The sequence below is a fragment of the Macaca fascicularis genome, chromosome 16 (assembly GCF_037993035.2).
Source record: "Macaca fascicularis isolate 582-1 chromosome 16, T2T-MFA8v1.1".
Lineage (NCBI taxonomy): Eukaryota > Metazoa > Chordata > Mammalia > Primates > Cercopithecidae > Macaca > Macaca fascicularis.
The window spans coordinates 62,769,537-62,788,123 of NC_088390.1; the positions used below are offsets into that span (position 1 = coordinate 62,769,537).

Here is an 18,587-nt window from a genome sequence, read left to right on the forward strand (position 1 = left end):
CAGCAGGTGCAGCTCCCAGACTTTGGGGTTTCTCTGGCTGGGGAGAGGAGACCCTGTTCCACCTCCCAACCCTGCAGGAGGCCCTAGCCCACCTTCCGACTCACCTAGGGGACTGGTCCAACTGTGGCCCTTGCTGGTGAAGGCCTTTGTCCCCGTAGCCTGGGCAGCCCCAGAAGGCCCCTCTTCCTCCCAGGCCCTGGGACGGTAGCTGGGCCTGTCCTCCAGCCTGGGTCAGCCCCTGGGCAGCTCCACAATCCCACCCCCGTGCTTATTTTGACTGCTGCTGCCACTGCTGCAGGGTTGGAGAGCCTGGGGGACAGAGGAGGCAGGGGTAGGGGGCAGGAGAAGCAGGCAGGCGGAGACGGGAAGCTGAGGCGCAGTGTGGGGGCACAATCCCAGTCCTGACCCCCCAGCCCAGCCCCCAGGAGAAAAGTGGATAGAGATCTGAAATCCTAAGCAAATGCCACATAAATGAGCACTGGCTCTACAGTTCCCACTGAAGGGGATCGGATATGCCTATGCAAACGATATGCAAAGTCCATGCAAATCAGCATGGGCCAGGCTGGGGTAGGTGAGCACTCGGGGAGCTTATCCACCCTCTCTTTTCATTGGCACGAGGATCTGCAGCTTGTCCGGCTGGTGGCAGGGAGGTCCCCATGGGGGCACTCACCTTTCTGGAACATCTTCCGCCTCAGCTGCCGTCTGTAATAGGCATCCTGCCAGTTGGCCTGCTGCTGGAGGACATACTTCATGTCCAGGTGTGAAGGGCCCCAGCCACTGGCCTCCAGGGCTGACGTCACCATGTTCATCCGCGTTGCCTCATCTAGCTCCGGTTCCACCTCCTCCCAGCCCTCAGTCTCCTCCGACACCAGCTCTGCCTCTTCCATCACCCCTTCCTCAGCCGGCACCTTTTCGGCAGTCCCCAGCTCCTCCTCGGGCACCAACTTCTCTGCAGGCGTGAAATCTTCCCCCGGCATAATATCTGCTGCCAGTATCAACCCTTCCTCAGCCTCAAACCCCTACACCTGCTCTCCATCCTCACTGTTGCAAAAATCATACCTGGGCGGGAGATAGCGACATCTTTTGAAAGTCCAACCCCCCAGACCCACCCCCACCCCTGTCTGCACACAGATCCTGATGGTTCCTCCCCGTTCTGTCCCAGCCAGGGGAGAGGGGAGCTGGGTACCAGCTCCGAGGCTTCAAACACCCAGCCCATCCCCCTTGTGGGAGAGAGGAAGAATGGTCACCAACACTGCATAGGACCCACCTTCCTTTATGTCCCTGACCCTGCACGGAAGACACCAGCAGGACTAACACTCCCTTCTGCCTCCCTCCTGCATGATTTAACCTTCATAGCCCACCCCACAGCTACTTGCCATAGGAACAAATCCATTCTAGACAGACTCAGGTCAAATGACTTGCCCAAGGACACACAGTCAGGAAAGGGACCACGCTGGGCCTTAGTCCCAGGGTTCCCAGCTCCTAGGCCAGTGCCTGTTCACCTCTCAGCCCCTGGTCAGTCCCCACTCAGAGCTGCGTTGAATCAAACAGCCACCCAGGGGGCAAGATTTGAAGGAAAAGGGGGGCAGCTCCTTCCCAGAACAGTACCCAGCTCAGCCAGCCAAGACAGCAGGGCCTTCTTCAGGGTTGCAGGGTGGCAGAAACAGAGGCAGGTGGCTGTCTGGCTGCTGAAAGCTGAGGACAGATGATGGGGGAGCCCCTGGCAGGCTTACCTTAGGCTGGATGTGTCCCCTCTGGGCATCTCATACTTCCTTCAAAGAGAAAAGGACCTTCATTATGAGACAATGGAAGCCGAAACTGCAGTTCCTCAGGCTCGGTGGTGCTTAGGCAGTGGCCATGAGCAGTGGCTCACGCCTGTAATCCTAGCACTTTTGGGAGGCCAAGGTGGGCAGATCACCTGAGGCCAGGAGTTCAAGACCAGCCTAGCCAACATGGTGAAACCCCGTCTCTACTAAAAATACAAAAATTAGCTGGGCTTGGCCAGGCACAGTGGCTCACGCCTATAATCCTAGCACTTTGAGAGGCCAAGGCAGGATGATCACAAGGTCAGGAGTTCGAGACCAGCCTGGCCAACATGGTGAAACCCCATCTCTACTAAAAATACAAAAATTAGCTGCGCATAGTGGCAGGCGCCTGTAATCCCAGCTACTAGGGAGGCTGAGGCAGGAGAATCGCTTGAATCTGGGAAGCAGTGGGTATAGGGAAGCATGGAAGGTCAGAGTATGAGGGCAAACCCCCTCCCCACTACAGGAAAGGCCATGGACTACAGGGCAGGGTAGGTCCCCAGCCACATACCTTTCCATAAAATACACAGGGTCTGAGATCATCCTCCTTAGAGACGTTCTGAGCTCCTCAGTCAGGGTCTCCTGGAAACCAGGAAGAGTCTCCTATGGTGGAGAGAACAGATGTTACCAGGGGACCCCCACAGTGCCTGTAATCTCAGCTACTCGGGAGGCTGAGGCAGGATAATCGCTTGAACCTGGGAGGCAGAGGTTGCAGTGAGCCAAGATCATGCCGTTGTACTCTAGCCTGGGCGACAGTGAGACTCCGTCTCAAAAAAAAAAAAAAAAAAAAAAGAAAAAGAAAATTTGCCAGGCATGGTGGCACACACCAGTAGTCCCAGCTACTCAGGAGGCTGAGGCAGGCGAATCGCTTGAACCCGGGAGGTGGGGGATGCAGTGAGCCGAGATTGCATCACTGCGCTCCATCTCAAAAAAAAAAAAAAAAGATAGAAAGAAATGAGGTCTTGCCAGGTTGCCCAGGCTGGGGTTGGAGTGCAGTGGCTATTCATGGGCACGATCTTATTACTGATCAGCATGGGAGTTTTGACCTGCTCTGTTTCTGACCTGAGCCAGTTTACCCCTCCTCAGGCAATCTAGTGGTACTCCACTCCCTGGACCATACTGACCCCATCGGCATAGTGTACTACAGCCCAGAACTCCCGGGCTCAAGCAATCCTCCCACCTCAGCCTCCTGAGTAGCTGGGACCACAGGTGGGAGCCTCTGCACCTGGCCAGGTTTGGTTTTAGAAAAACTCTTTGAGGCTGTGTGCAGAAGTTCCTGGTAGAGTTCGAGTAGAGGCAGTGTGACCAGTTAAGAGGTATCCTGGACTAGAGGCAGCCAGAGAGGGGAGGGGGAAAAAGACTTAAGCCATTCCCAGGAGGTAAAATGAAAGGGTGGCCTGCCCCTCCACACCTGTGGGTGTTTCTCGTTAGGTGGAACGAGAGACTTGAGAAAAGAAATAAGACACAGAGACAAAGTATAGAGAAAGAAAAGCGGGGGCCCAGGGGACCGGCGCTCAACTTACAGAGGACCCACGCCCTGGTCTCTGAGTTCCCTTAGTATTTATAGATAATTATCTTTACCATCTTAAAGATCAGGGAGTGGCAGGACAATAGGATCGTTTTTAGGGAGGAAATCAGCAGTAAGACATAAGAACAAGGATCTCTGAGACATGAATAAGTTTAAAGGAAAATCCTGTGCCTTGAGATAAACCTTTTAGCAGCATTGTTTCATCCTATCACATGGGGATAAACCTTGGACAATACCTAGCTTTTCTAGGAACAAAGACACACCCTGCACGCCCAAAATCCATTAAACCTTGAGTTACCACAGCACATGTCTCTTGCAAGGACAAGGTTGGGGGTAGGGTCACAGATAAACAGCATCTCAAATACAGAACAAAATGGAGTCTCTTATGTCTACTTCTTTCTATATAGACACAGTAACAGGCTGATCTCTTTCTTTTCCCCACAGTAAAAGCAACAGAGTTTGGGGACTGGTTCCTACTCTAGCAGCCTGGGGACCAGTGGGGCCATTCAGGGAGTTGCAGAACCCAGCAGGAAGGAAGGTCAGGTCTGGGGTAAAGGGAACAGCAGGAGTTTAGCTGTTGCCACTTTGCGTCTGCATCTCACCAGCTGAGGCGTTCACTTGAACTCCTCAGGCACAAACACTGCTCCTCATCTTCATAAGCACACAGCATCTAGGACAATGCCAGGCACAGCCGCTGCCTCATGCATGACTCTGAACTGTCCCAGCCCTGGGTGCCTGGTCTCTGGCAGCTCATGGCTCCCTCTTCCCTGCCCCAAATAAGAGGAGACAGGCTTGGAGGAGACCCATCACTTTATTTTTTTGAGATAGAGTCTTGCTATGTCGCCCAGGCTGGAGTGCAGTGGCACGATCTAGGCTCACTGCAAACTCTGCCTCCCAGATTTAAGCGATTCTTCCACCTCAGCCTCCCAAGGAGCTGGGACTACAGGCTGTGCCACCATGTCTGGCTAATTTTTGTATTTTTAGTAGAGACAGGGTTTCTCTATGTTGGCCAGGCTGGTCTCAAACTCCTGACCTCAAGTGATCCGCCTGTCTCAGCCTCCCAAAGGGTTGGGATTACAGGCATGAGCCACCGCGCCTGGCCTGAGACCCACAACTTCTCTTTATAGTTTGCACAAAGTACCTCCTCAGCTGTTGACACTCTTAATCTTCATAAACCCTGGGGAGATGAGTGGGGCTGAGACAATTAATCCCCATTCTAAAGACAAAGGTTCAGAGAGGTCAAGGAATGTGTCCAAGTTCACACAGCTAGGAGTGCTAGATCTGGGACTTGAACTTGGATCTCCATACTCTGCATCTTGAGTTCTTTTCTCTGCTCCTTGGGACAGCCCCCCAACCCGAGTGACAACATTACGTACAAAACTGCTCCACACATTCCAGAATGAGCATCTGTTCCTCATCCTCAAGGGTGTCAAGTCGAGAGGCCTGGAGGGAGGGAGAGAGGAAGGGACAGGGAAGTCAACACCCCCTGCTAGCGAGGATGCCCTCCTCCCCCGTTCTCACCTCTTCTCTCAGCTGATGATTCTCCTCTTCCAGCAGCCTCAGCTGCTCCTGCAAGGCTTCCAGCTGTGGGCAGTGGTGCTGGTGCAGCAATGCCTCCGTGAAATCCTAGGGGAGGGAGGAATGGGAGTCAGGGTGCAGAGTGGGGCTTCCCAGTTCCCAGCCCACCCAGGCCCTCCCCACCAGGGCTAAGAGCGGTGTTCTCAACTAGTTCCAGCAACCCTGCCGGCAAGCACATCACCTGTGTCCCTCTTAACAAATGAGGAAATTGAGGCTCAGAGAAACGACTCGCAGGTGCAAAGGCAGGAACTCACAGCTTGGGGGCATCACAGGGATGAGCACGCTGCTGGTCTTCCTCTGCCTCCTCCTCTTCCTCCTCATCCGAATCTGAGTAGAGCTGGAGGAAGTCATCCCGCAAGTTCACCTGGTGTCTGAGGTGTAAAATCTGGCAGGAAGAGAGAGGAGCCATGGGCTGGGAGTGGGTAGGGGCAGGAGAGGGTCCTGGCATGAGGTGGGTGTAGACTGGCCCCCTATCCTCTCCTCCCCACCCAGTTACCTCCTCCTTGGCTGAGCAAAGCAGGGCTTCCAGTTTGCTGTTCTCCTCCATCAAAACACTGTTCTGTTTCACCAGGGACTGGCCGATGCGAGCTGCAGTGTTCAGGTCCCTCTCTCTCTGCAGAAGGACCATCACCCATAGGTAATGCTCTCCCAGTGTCTGGGACCTCCCAGACAGGTGGGAGAAGCTGGTGGGGGCGGACACAGGGGTCAGAGGGAGGCTAGGCCCCTAAGAGAACCCTCCCCATCCCCTAGTTCACTAGGGTACTAGACCAGAGTCTGCCATTAACCCACTGTGGAACCTGACTCAGTTTCCCCTCATGGAAAAAGAAGATCAGACCAGATTGGCTCTGAGAGCTCTTCCAGCCTGAACATCCCACATCGACCTGTCTTCCATAAGAAGGACCCTTACCTGGGCCCCCAGAGAGACTACCAATCAGGAAATAAACAAGACCCCCACCCCTACAGGACAGAATTAGAATAAGGGCCTGCCTGAATCAGGAAGGCAGTACACACCTCCTCCAGCAAATATAACATCACTTTGACGTCTTCCTGGGTAATCTTTTTGACTGGCGGATGTAGGTTAGGACACAGTGCTGCAGGAGGAGGCAGGTGGGGAGAAAAGACCCAGCCAGGTCAGCAAAAAGGAGCAGATGCTACCAGCAACCAGCTGTTTCCCATCCTATACTCAGTTCTCCAACAAGCGTCATCAGGAGAGAAGAATGGGCTCCCCTCCTGCCCCCCACATCCTTCCCTTACCCCTCGGCACTCAACACTCCTTTCCCTGCTCCCAGGGCCAAGTGGACTGGGTTTTGGGGGTTTTTTTGTTTTGTTTTTATGAGACAAAGTCTCGCTCTTACCCCCCAGGTTGGAGTGCAATGGCGTGATCTCAGCTCATTGAAACCTCTGCCTCCCAGATTCAAGCAATTCTCCTGCTTCAGCCTCCCGAGTAGCTGGGGTTATACACGCCCGCTTTCTTGTTCCTCTTCTGCCTCGTGGCGGGTGTGTATAACCCCAGCCACCACGCCCAGCTTATTTTTGTATTTTTAGTAGAGACAGGGTTTCACTATGTTGGCCAGGTTGGTCTCGAACTCCTGACCTCATGATCCGCCCCCCTCCTCCTCCCAAAGTGCTGGCTGGGATTACAGGCGTGAGACCACGCTCCCGGCTTATTTTTTTTAAACCCCTGGAGGAGCCTGAAGTAAGTGAGTCACAGTCCTCCAGGCTCAGAAACTGGGCTCTCCAGACACCTGGGTCCCTGGCGCCTAGGAGAATGGAGACAGCCAGGGGAAGTATAGCCTCAGACTGGCTCATCACCCCCTACCCAGAAGGCAGTGCAATGGAGTCTCCTGGGTCAAACAGACGCAGCCACTTACCCTGCACCTGTTGCGTGTGCAGAGGACAGGAGGAAGACTTCACCAGATTAGGGGACACTCGAGCCTCTAGGCCCAATCCAGGGATCTCCCCCGACCCGCAGGAGGATAGAAGGAGAGAAGGGGCGGGGAGAAGAGCGCAACCTTGCCCCCATACCCGCAACCAAAAAGTGGGCAGAACACCCCCCTCCGCGCACCCGCCCCTCCATCGCACGCAAGCCCGGTCGGCCAGCGCCGGCAGCGCCTTCCCGCAGCCCCCCGCCCCTCTCCTGGCACTGCGGTAGATCCAGGAGAGGGGCGCTGAGGAGGGGCAGATCTGCTGCAGCAAGAGGCGCGTGGAGGCGGGTGGACTAGCGCGCAGGCCCCAGGACCTGACTCACGGGCACAAACCAGGGGACAAAAGCGGAGGAGGAGATGGGGAAGGGGTGACCAGACAGATGCCGCAGTGACATCGCGGGGGTGGTGGACGAGTGACACTGAATGCCAGAGGGGGCGGGGCGCCTGGACCCGATGGGGCCACTTCCTCCCTGGAGGTGCCCCAGTCCCCACGCCGTCCAGGACCCCGGGGGCCCGGTTTACCTTCCTCCAGCTCCCGAATAAAGGCGACGCGCTCAGGGCCGGACACCCCGGGTCGCCGGCCAAAGTAGGCGGCTGGTGTCTTCCAGATGCCCGCTGCCTTTCCAGTCCCCAGGCCAGTGGCCCGGGAACCAAACGGCCCTTGGAATACGAAGCGGGCCCACGGCGCGTCCGAATTGTTGGGCACAGACCGGACATCCCCTTGGATGGCCGAGAATGCAGACAGGCGCCGGGCTCCTGCCTTGACTCCAGCCTCGGAGGCCGGGCGAGCTCCGGTGCCGGCTTCCGAGAGGACTTGGGATCCAGAGGCAGCTCGGGATCCTGCTCTCTGTCCAGTGCCTCGTGCCTGCGGCTGCGCAGAGGGCTCCAGAGCGGGACTGGCTGAGGGCGCACAGGTGAGTGCTGCTGGGTCCCCGGGTCCGGGTCCGAGTCCGGGTCCCGGCCGGCTCCCAGCGCAACCCCTCCCGGACACCTTGGGGCGCATCTTGAGTCCGCTGTCAGCTGCAGCGGCGGGACCTTTATAACCTGCGCCAGCCGCCGGGCCGGACCACGCGTAGGGGTGGGGGCTGCCGAGAAGCAACTAGTGGCAAGCGGGACTCAGAGCCGCGCGGGAGAGGAGCTAGTGGTGACGGAACAGAGCACAGTAAGAAAAGGAGGGCAAGAAGGGCGAGTGCAGGTTCCGGATGGCTCCGAGTTGGGATGGGAGCGAAAGACTTCTTCTCCCCTCTCCATCTCCGGAGAATGGTTCTGCCCAAAGCCGAGGCTGCCCCCGGACTCGCGGGACCCCGGCTGGGGGCGGTCCCTCCCCTACTCCCGCGCCAGGGTTTCGGGTGCGTTCCCTGGTGTAGAAGCTGCCAACCCAACGTTGTGCATACGGTCTGGGGTGGCCAGCGCATTAGGGCAGTGCTGCGTCTTTCCCGGTTGACTGGGAGAGACATTCCAAACTCCAGTGCGATTCCAAAGTGCTGCCCCGCCTGGCTCTGCAACCCTGACCCTTGCGCTCACACCCCAGTGCTCGCGCCACTCGACATCTTCCATTTGATTGGATTAACTAGTTCTTCACCTCCAACCCTAATTCGCTTTGCCCTCCTCTTGCCATCCTGGCGAACCCCTGTTCTCCTTGGGAGACGCCGCTTAAAAGTCTCCCTGTACCCAGGCACAGTGGCTCACGCCTGTAATCCCAGCACTTTGGGAGGCCGGGGCAGGCGGATCACCTGAGGTCAGGAGTTCCAGACAAGCCTAGCCACATGGCGAAACCCTGTCTTTACTAAAAATACAAAAATCAGCCGGGCATGATGGCGTGCGCCTGTAGTCCCAGCTACTCAAGAGACTGAGGCAGGAGAATTGCTTGAACCTGGGAGGTAGAGGTTGCAGTGAACCGAGATCGTGCCAATGCACTCCAGCTGGGGCTACAGAGGAAGACTCCCCCTCAAAATAAATAAATAAATAAATTAATTAATTAAAAAAATTTAAAACATTTTAAAGTATCCTACTGGAAATGTTGGGTAGACAATTAGATGTATAATCCTGAGTGTAGGGGAGAGACCGGACTGGAGATTTAAATGTAGGAGTCATTGCTCTTTGATGGCCATTTAAGGCTGAGACTGGGTGAGATCCCCCAAGAGACTGAGAGAAGACAGATAAGAGCGCCCAGGATTAACCCCCCTAGGATTCAGAGGGCAGAAAGAGGAGGAGGAGGCATCAAAAAGAAGACTGGGATGAGTGGGGCAGTGAAGTAGAGGAAAACCAGGAAAGTTGGGTCCTAGAAAGTAAAGAAAATGTTTCACGTGGAGAGTGGCCACCAGTGTTGGGTGGTGCTGCTGGTGAAAGACTGAGGATAGAGACTCGGCTTGGCAAACCCGGGTCATGGCAAGACCCTTGGCAAGAGCGGTCTTGCGGGGCCAGGCACAGTGGCTTACACCTGTAATCCTAGCACTTTGGGAAGCCTAGGCGGGTGGGTTGCCTGAGGTCAGGAGTTCGATACCAGCCTGGCCAACATAGTGAAACTCCGTCTCTACTAAAAATACAAAAAGCTAGCTGAGCATGGTGGTGGGTGCCTGTAATCCCAGGTACTTGGGAGGCTGAGGCAGGAGAATCGCTTGAACCCGGGAGGCAGAGGTTGCAGTGAGCCGAGATTGCGCCATTGCATTCCAGCCTGGCAACAAGAGCGAAACTCTGTCTCAAAAAAAAAAAAAAAAAAAAATTTGCTGGGCATGGTGGTGCATACCTGTACCACTTAAGGGGCTGAGGTGGGAGGATCACCTGAGCACAGTTCGAGGCTGCACTCCAGCCTGGGTGACAGAGCAAGACCCTGTCAGAAGGAAGGAAGGAAAGGAGGGAGGGAGGGAGGGAGTATAGAAAACTGTATTGAAGAAATCGGCAAGAAAGGAGGGCTGGAAGAGGGCACAGGAGCTGAAGGAGGATGTGAACGCTGGGGAGTGTGTTTTGAAGATGGGAGAGAGGACAGTATGTTTACATGCTGATGGAAATGTTCCCTCAGGGAGGAGAAAGCAGGTGCAGAAAAGACAGCCCATCTCCCAGAATAATTCTGGAAATGGAGGAACTTTCATAGGCTAACCCGTTCTCCTCCTTGTTCAAAGTCTGCATGTTTTCTTTTCTTTCTTTTTTTTTTTTTTTTCTGAGACGGAGTTTCACTCTTGTTACCCGGGCTGGAGTGCAATGGCACAATCTCGACTCACCGCATCCTCTACCTCCCGGGTTCAAGCGATTCTCCTGCCTCAGCCTCCCGAGTAGCTGGGATTACAGGCACGCACCACCACACCCAGCTAATTTTGTATTTTTAGTAGAGACGGGGTTTCTCCATGTTGGTCAGGCTGGTCTCAAACTCCCGACTTCAGGTGATCTGCCCCCACCTTGGTCTCCCAAAATGCTGGGATTACAGGCGTGAGCCACCGCGCCGAGCCCAAAGTCTGCATGTTTTCTGTGGTTTCTTTGTCAGCAGAAAGCTTGAAGGAGACACAACCCCAGGGTTTGCTGCGACAGTGAGGTTGAAGAACATGAGGAGGTGGCATCAGCACAGCCCAGGCTTCCATGAGACTGCAGCTCCGTAGGCTCTGCTGAGTGGTCCTCCCACAGCCCAGCTTCCTGGCCTGTCTCTCTGTGCCTTGGACATCTCTGCAGCCCCAACCACCAAGCACAGAACAGGGCATACAGAAGAAGTCTATTACACTCCTGCTGAATTAAATTGTTTCTGTTCCATGAGGAAGAAGCCCTGGGAATCCCCTGGAGAGTTTGAGGGGGAAGAAGGCAGTGGGATGGAGAAGACAGAGATGAAATTGGGAGACCCTGAAAGCTCCCCCAGCTGACCACACCCCCTAGGTCAGTGCACTGGCAGCCAGCAACTCTGGCTACGGCCACCAGAGGGCAGTGCCAGCCCGCATACCTCCCCACGTGGCTTCCTCACCTACAGGCTCAGTCGCCCCACAGCAGGTGGAGTAGGGACGGTGACTCCATTTTACAGATGGAGAAACCAGGGCTCAGGGCCCCGTCATTCTGGAAGTAAGCATTTTGGCCTGGCTACCCTTTGCACGGCCTAGGGCTGTCCGGGAGACCCGGGGCGGTCTCTGATCCAGGCCTCTCAAGTGGTTTTCCTCTGTCCACTGCCCCCTCCCTTTCCTGCTTCTGGTCTGGGGGAGAAATCAGACACAGCGGAGACCCTCGGCCTCCTGCCCTCCCTCCCCGTGTGCACCCACGGACCCTCCTGGACCCAAAAGAGGATGGGAGGGTGCAGAAGACTTGGCAGGCTGCAAAGCCAGACCACCCACCATCTAATTGTGCACATCCCCCTGAACTTGGGCACATTCACTCCAGTGCCCAGCCCTGGGCAGCATACAGGTGGTTCAGGACCCTCTTCCTGACCCCTCCCCTGGCCTGACCCTGGAAAAAAACACCTGGAACAGGGTAGGTCATAGAAAGAGCCCCTAAAGGTCGGTGCCAGGGACCTGGGTGGGGGCAGGCACCAGGGTTACTTTTTGCAGGGGAGCAGGGTGGACAGGCACCCTGAACTAGGGACAGGGGAGACCTCCTCACCCCTGCCGCAGTCCTGCTGTCTCCTACAGGCCTTGTGGGGGCCCTCCCCGATCTCCTGCAGTGGTCTCTGATCCAGGCCTTCCCCTCCAGAACCAGGCAATGGCTGCCATAGCCCTCACCCCCCCGCAGCACCCAGGCACAGTCCCTCCTCACATCAGCAGAGAATGGGGGGCTTGAGGGCCCAAGCCCCTCCACATCCCCAGGGGTTCCCCTTTAACTGTTCTTTTTGTTTTTTTGAGAGGGAGTCTCACTCTGTCGCCCAGGCTGGAGTTCAGTGGCATGATCTCGGCTCACTGCAGCCTCCACCTCCTAGGTTCAAGCGATTCTCCTGCTTCAGCCTCCCGAGTAGCTGGGACTACAGGCGCCCGCCACCACGCCCATCTAATTTTTGTATTTTTAGTAGAGACGTGGTTTCACCATGTTGGCCAGAATGGTCTCAATCTCTTGACCTCATGATCCACCCGCCTTGGCCTCCCAAAGTGCTGGGATTACAGACGTGAGCCACCGCGCCTGGCCAGTTTTTTTGTATTTTTAGTAGAGACAGGGTTTCACCATTTTGCTCAGGCTGGTCTCAAACTCCTGACCTCAAGTGATCTACCTAGTCTCGGCCTCCCAAAGTGCTGGGATTACAGGCGTGAGCCAGCATGTCTGACTCCCTTTAACTTTTCTCCTCTTCTTAAAGAGCGCAGCACAATTCCTGGGCCACTGAGCCCCTCTGGCCTGGAACAAAGAAGTAACAAGGTGCTGAGGGCAGCTGGGGCCCTGAGCCCTCTGCCTGCTGTCTTTCATGGCCCCGATGCTGGCCAGGACCGAAAGGGAGAGAGGCAAGGAGAGAGAGGACAGAGAGCAAGTGCCGGGGGCGAGGGCAAGGGGCTGAGGTGGCCGGGACCTCAGGTGGAGAGTACTGACCCCCACTCCGAAGTTCTTCCCCATCTGGGGGCTCCCATCCTGGAGGAAGGCCCCACCTCCCACACAGGCTCACTCTTGCTCTTGGTTCTAGTGTCTGACTCCTCCGCTGAGAAGCCCTCCCTGGTGGGGCTCACCTGTGTTAGGTCCCCTGTGCCAGATGGGGCCTCTCTGTGTCCTCCCCTCCCCTGGCATTCTCTCCCAACTCTGCCCGTTCACAGGGTAAGATGATGTCATTGACAAGATGATCTATTTAGTAACAATGAGAGCAGTATCTGTTTGGCTCACTTTTGTATTCTCAGGACTCTAATAAGGCATCCAATAAATACTTGTTGAATGAACACATCAGTGGATTCTCTGGGTATGGACAGCGGGAGTGGTAATTGCCCTGGGGAAGTGACTTCTGGTCAGGGTGAGATCCTAGGACTCTGGACTCCCAAACCAGGGCTCCACATCCCCTGGCGCAGGTGAGCTCCACCAGGAACCCTCAAGGGGCACCTGTAGGAGAGGGTGGAGCCTGGCCAGGACATGAGCCACAGATCCCCAGGGAGTGGCCCTCGGCACAGCCAGGTGCCCACTTCTTCCCTAGAGCCCTCAGCCCAGCCCCGCTCCTTTCCCCAGGGACCAGAGCAGGTGGCCTGGGCTGGCCTGATAGGGAGCTGGATCCAGCAGGTCAGCAGTACCCTGACCTGGGAGGCTCCGCGGGAAGCAGCTGGGAGTGGGGGGACCACAGCACCCACTGTGAGGAGGGCAGGGCCATCAGCCGCGCCCAGCCTGCTGGACACGCAATGCCAGGTGGTGGTGAGCCTAGAAGGATGTTCTCTGGCCCTTTGGCCTCCCTGAGCTACCTCCAGGCTCAAGGATAACACCAAGGAGCCCTTCACTCCCTGACCTCTGTCCCCAGAGTCAACAACTCCCTCTCATCCCTGTGTCCATGTCCAGGCTCTGAGCCCTTCCAGGGACAATTTGTGGGGTTGTGGACAGAGACAGAGGAATAAATACACATTCACTGAGACCTGACTAGGTGCCATATTTTGGATATATTTCATTTTATCATCACTGGAAGGAAAAAAATATTACTATGTTATAGATGAAAAACAGAAGCCCAGAGAGGTCAAGCAACTTATCCAAGGCCACACAGCCAGGAAGTATCGGGGAGGGAAGCTCACAAAGGCTTGTCTTACCAGCAGGCCATGTGCTGTCCATGGCCTCCCAGTTCAGAGAAAGAGCTGGGCGACTCTCCCTCTCCCGTACCCTGGGGCTGCCTGTGGTTACTGGATTTGCTTCCACATAATAGTACTTCTGAGCCCACTGTTAGGTCTTATAATTTAGTGTATTAACAAAGACCCTCATGGCCGGGCGCGGTGGTTCACGCCTGTAATCCCAGCACTTTGGGAGGCCGAGGCAGGCGGATCATGAGGTCAGGAGATTGAGACCATCCTGGCTAACACAGTGAAATCCCATCTCTACTAAAAATACAAAAAAAAAAAATTAGCCGGGCGTGGTGGCGGGAACCTGTAGTCCCAGCTACTTGGGAGGCTGAGGCAGGAGAATGGGGTGAACCCGGGAGGCGGAGTTTGCAGTGAGCCAAGATCGTGCCACTGCACTCCAGCCTGGGTGACAGAGTGAGACTCCGTCTCAAAAAAAAAAAGACCCTCATATATTACTATATCACACATTTTTAATTGCTTTGATAACTACATTTCAATAAATATATTTTCTTTTCAATATTATGTATTTTATGTTAGGTATCTAAAAACACTATTCTGGCTGGGCACGGCGGCTCATGCCTGTAATTCCAGCACTTTGGAAGTCAGAGGCAGGCAGATCACTTGAGGTCGAGCATTCAAGACCAGCCTGGCCAACATGGTAAAACCCTGTCTCTACTAAAAATACAAAAATTAGCCAGGGGTGGTGGCACATGCCTGTAATCCCAGCTAATTGGGAGGCTGGGGCACAAGAACCACTAGAACTTGGGAGGCGGAGGTTGCAGTGAGCTGAAATCCTACCACTGCACTCTGGCCTGGGCAATAGAGCAAGACCCTGTCTCAAAAAATAATAATAATAAAATAAAATAAACTTTTAAAAGAAAACTTCTGGCCAGGCGCAGTGGCTCACACCTGTAATCTCAGAACTTTGGGAGGCCGAGGCGGGCGGATCATGAGGTCAGGAATTTGAGACCAGCCTGGCCAACATGGCAAAACCCCATCTCTACTAAAAAATACAAAAATTAGCCAGGCAGGCCGGGTGTGGTGGCTCACGCCTGTAATCCCAGCACTTTGGGAGGCCGAGACGGGCAGATCACGAGGTCAGGAGATTGAGACCATGCTGGCTAACACAGTGAAACTCCGTCTCTACTAAAAATACAAAAAATTAGCCGGGTGTGGTGGCGGGCGCCTGTAGTCCCAGCTACTCGGGAGGCTGAGGCGGGAGAATGGCGTGAACCCGGGGGGCGGAGCCTTGCAGTGAGCCGAGATTGCGCCACTGCACTCCAGCCTGGGCGACAGAGCGAGACTCGTCTCAAAAAAAAAAAAAAAAAAAAAATTAGCGAGGCAGTGTGGCACGCGCCTGTAGACTGAGGCAGGAGAATCGTTTGAACCCGGGAGGCAGAGGTTGTGGTGAGCCAAGATCACACCACTGCACACTCCAGCCTGGGCAACAGAGTGAGACTCTGTCTCAAAAAAAAAAAAAAAAAAAAAAAAGACTTCTGAGCTAGTAAGATGTAAGGAAGCACTTGTGGGTAAAGTGATACAATGCCTGGTGTTTGCTCAAAAACACTCCACAAAATGAGCGTGGTAGATGAAGCAACAACTGCAGAACATTAATAACTCTGCAAGTGAGTGACAGGCACATGGAAATTCATCATTCTTTTCTTTCTTTCTTTTTTTTTTTTTCTTTTTTGAGACAGGGTCCTGCTCTGTTGCCCAGGTTAGAGTGCAGTGGCACCATCTGAGCTTATTGCAACCTTGACCTCCTGGGTTCAGATCGTCCTCCCACCTCAGCCTCCTACGTAGCTGTGACCACAGGCGTGCACAATCATGCCCAACGAATTTTCTTTTCTTTTCTTTTTTTCTTTCTTTTACTTTTTTTTTTTTTTAAATAGAGATGGGGTTTTCTCATGTTGCCCAGACTGGTCTCAAACTCAAGCAATCCACCTGCCTTGGCCTCCCAGAGTGCTGGGATTACAAGTGTGAGACACCATGCCCAGCCTATATTCTCTCTACTTTTTTGGTTTTTTTGTTTTTTGTTTTGTTTTGTTTTGTTTCGTTTTGTTTTGTTTTTGAGACAGAGTTTTGCTCTTGTTGCCCGGGCTAGAGTGCAGTGGCATGATCTCGGCTCACTGCAATCTCCGCCTCCCAGGTTCAAGCGATTCTCCTGCCTCAGCCTCCCAAGTAGCTGGGATTACAGGCATGCACCACCACGCCCAGCTAATTTTGTATTTTTAGTGGAGACGGGGTTTCTCCATGTTGGTCAGGCTGGTCTTGATCTCCTCACCTCAGGTGATCTGCCTGCCTTGGCCTCCCAAAGTGCTAGGAGGCCTCCCAAAGGCGTGAGCCACCACATCCAGTTTTTTTTTATTTGTTTGTTTGTTTTTTGAGACAGAGTCCTGCTCTGTCACCCAGGCTGGAGTGCAGTGGTGTGATCTCAGCTCACTGCAACTTCCACCTCCTGGGTTTAAGTGATTCTCTTGCCTCAGCCTCCCGAGTAGCCGGGATTACAGGCGTGTGCCACCACGCCCGGCTAATTTTGTATTTTTTTTTTTTTTTTTTTTGAGACGGAGTCTCGCTCTGCCGCCCAGGCTGGAGTGCGGTGGCCGGATCTCAGCTCACTGCAAGCTCCACATCCCGGGTTCACGCCATTCTCCTGCCTCAGCCTCCCGAGTATCTGGGACTACAGGCGCCTGCCACCTCGCCCGGCTAGTTTTTTGTATTTTTTAGTAGAGACGGGGTTTCACCGTGTCAGCCAGGATGGTCTCGATCTCCTGACCTCATGATCCGCCCGTCTCGGCCTCCCAAAGTGCTGGGATTACAGGCTTGAGCCACCGCGCCCGGCCCTAATTTTGTATTTTTAGTGGAGACGGGGTTTCTCCATGTTAGTCAGGCTGGTCTCGAACTCCCAAACTCAGGTGATCCTCCCGCCTCGGCTTCCCAAAGTGCTGGGATTGCAGGTGTGAGCCACCATGCCCGGTCTCTACTTTTATGTATGTTTGAATTTTTTCCTAATAGAAAGTTCCTTTTAATGTTTTTGAGCATTTGTATATGACAAGGTAATATTTCTTAAATATAGATAGGCAAACACATTTTTTTTTTGAGACGGAATTTTGCTCCTGTTGCCCAGGCTGGGGGTGCAATGGTGCGATCTCGGCTCACTGCAACCTCTGTCTCCTGGGTTCAAGCGATTCTCCTGCCTCAGCCTCCCGAGCAGCTGAGATTACAGGCATGTGCCACCACGCCCGGCTAATTTGTATTTTTAGTGGAGATGGGGTTTCTCCATGTTGGTCAGGCTGGTCTCGAACTCCCACTCAGGTGATCTGCCCGTCTCAGCTTCCCAAAGTGCTAGGACTACAGGCATGAGCCACCTCGCCTGACAGCAAAAACATTCTTTTGTGTGTGTGTGTGAGATGGAGTCTCACTCTGTCGCCCAGACTGGAGTGCAGTGGCGCAATCTCGGCTCACTGCAACCTCTGCCCTCTGGGATTATAGGCACCTGCCACTGCACCCAGCTAATTTTTTTTTTTTTTTTTTAAGGAGAGATGGGGTTTCACCATCTTGGCCAGGCTGGTCTTTAACTCCTGATCTCGTGATCCACCTGCCTTGGCTTCCCAAAGCACTGGGATTACAGGCGTGAGCCACTGCGCCCGGTCACAGCAAAAACATTTTAAATCACCTGTAACTCTGTGGTTACCCAGGGTAACCACCAGTGACTTTATAGTGCAAATGCCAAAATAAACTTTATTTTTTTTTCCCATATGTGTCACTGTCTCCATGCTGATAAACAGGGATCGCTATTCTCACCTCCCAGTAAGCATGGAAATAAGAAAATAAATAAACACTAGGAGGCCAGATCTCACTATGTGTCCCAGGTCGGTCTCAAATTCTTGGGCTCAAGTGATCCTCTCACCTCAGCCTCCTTAGTAGCTGGAACTATAGGGCTGTGCTGCCACACCTGGATTAACACAATTTTTAAGAGCAGTTTGAGTTTCACAGCTGATAAATTATTTTTAAGACTTGTTTTAATACTTGTCATTCAGTGTGGTACCTGCCTTTTTGATAGTTCTATCTCTGTCTCCATTGGTATTGTAGATTCTGACATAGAAATGTTGGCCTTGGCAGATGGCAGATAGAGAGCTTCCTCCAGATGGACAGGGCTACGTCTGCTACTCCCTGGGGATGGCTGCTCCACCAAGCCCGCTCACATCACCGAAGCCTGCATTTCCCCTCTGGTCTTGCTGAAACCCAAACACCCAGAGCTCTCCTGCCACCTCCCTGACCAAGCCTACTGAAAAAGAGGCAAAGTTAGTCTGGGGAGACTTGTTCCTAGCTGTGGCAGACCCCTGTGGTGATGTACCCAATGCCTTATCCATCTTTTTCTTTCCTAGTGTCAGAACCCTGAGTTTTATGCCAGGTGCAGTGGCTCACATCTGGAGTCCCAGAACCTTAGGAGGCCAAGGTGGAAGGATTGCTAGAGACCACGAGTTCAAGGCCAGTCTGGCCAACATAGCCAGACTCCATCTTTACAAATCATTTACAAAAAAAAAAAAAAAAATTAGCCAGGCATTGTGGTGTGTACCTGTAGTCTGTAATCCCAATTACACATGAGGTTGAGGCAGGAGGATCACTTGAACCCAGGAGTTCAAGGCTGCAGTGAGCTGTGATCATGCCATTGCACTCCAGCCTGGGCAACAGAGCAAGACCCTGTCTCTTAAAAATAAAACAAACAAATAAAAACCCCTGATTCTTACTGAGGAGGTACTGTGTGCAGCTAAAATAGTCTCCATTTCCCACTCTCTTTGCAGCAAAGGATGGGCATGTGACATAGCTCAGGCCAAGGTCCAGATAAGTCCCCAGGGTGGATGTCCCTTCTGAACATCAAAAAGGCAAAACCTTTCCCCCCTTCTGCCTACCTGGAATCCCTGTACTTTCTCATTTCATCCTCACAGTAGATACATGGAGAAGGCATCATCCTCATTTTACAGGTGAGGAAACTGACGTTCAGAGAAGCGAACTGACTTTCTCAAGGTTGCAAGGCTCAGTTAGCTCTTCCATGAAAACTGAA

At 53.8% G+C, this 18,587-nt stretch overlaps 1 protein-coding gene across 1 annotated transcript; it reads right to left on the reverse strand.

The window, feature by feature from the left end:
* Window positions 1–471: 471 nt before the first annotated feature.
* Window positions 472–7,848, reverse strand: HAP1 (huntingtin associated protein 1). Its single transcript, XM_074018135.1, is given in 11 exon segments — window positions 472–1,059; window positions 1,734–1,772; window positions 2,317–2,408; window positions 3,811–3,878; window positions 4,710–4,776; window positions 4,855–4,959; window positions 5,162–5,296; window positions 5,408–5,572; window positions 5,574–5,594; window positions 5,899–6,002; window positions 7,359–7,848. Coding segments are annotated over 11 exon segments (1,731 nt in total). The 5' UTR covers window positions 7,840–7,848; the 3' UTR covers window positions 472–605.
* Window positions 7,849–18,587: the final 10,739 nt, after the last annotated feature.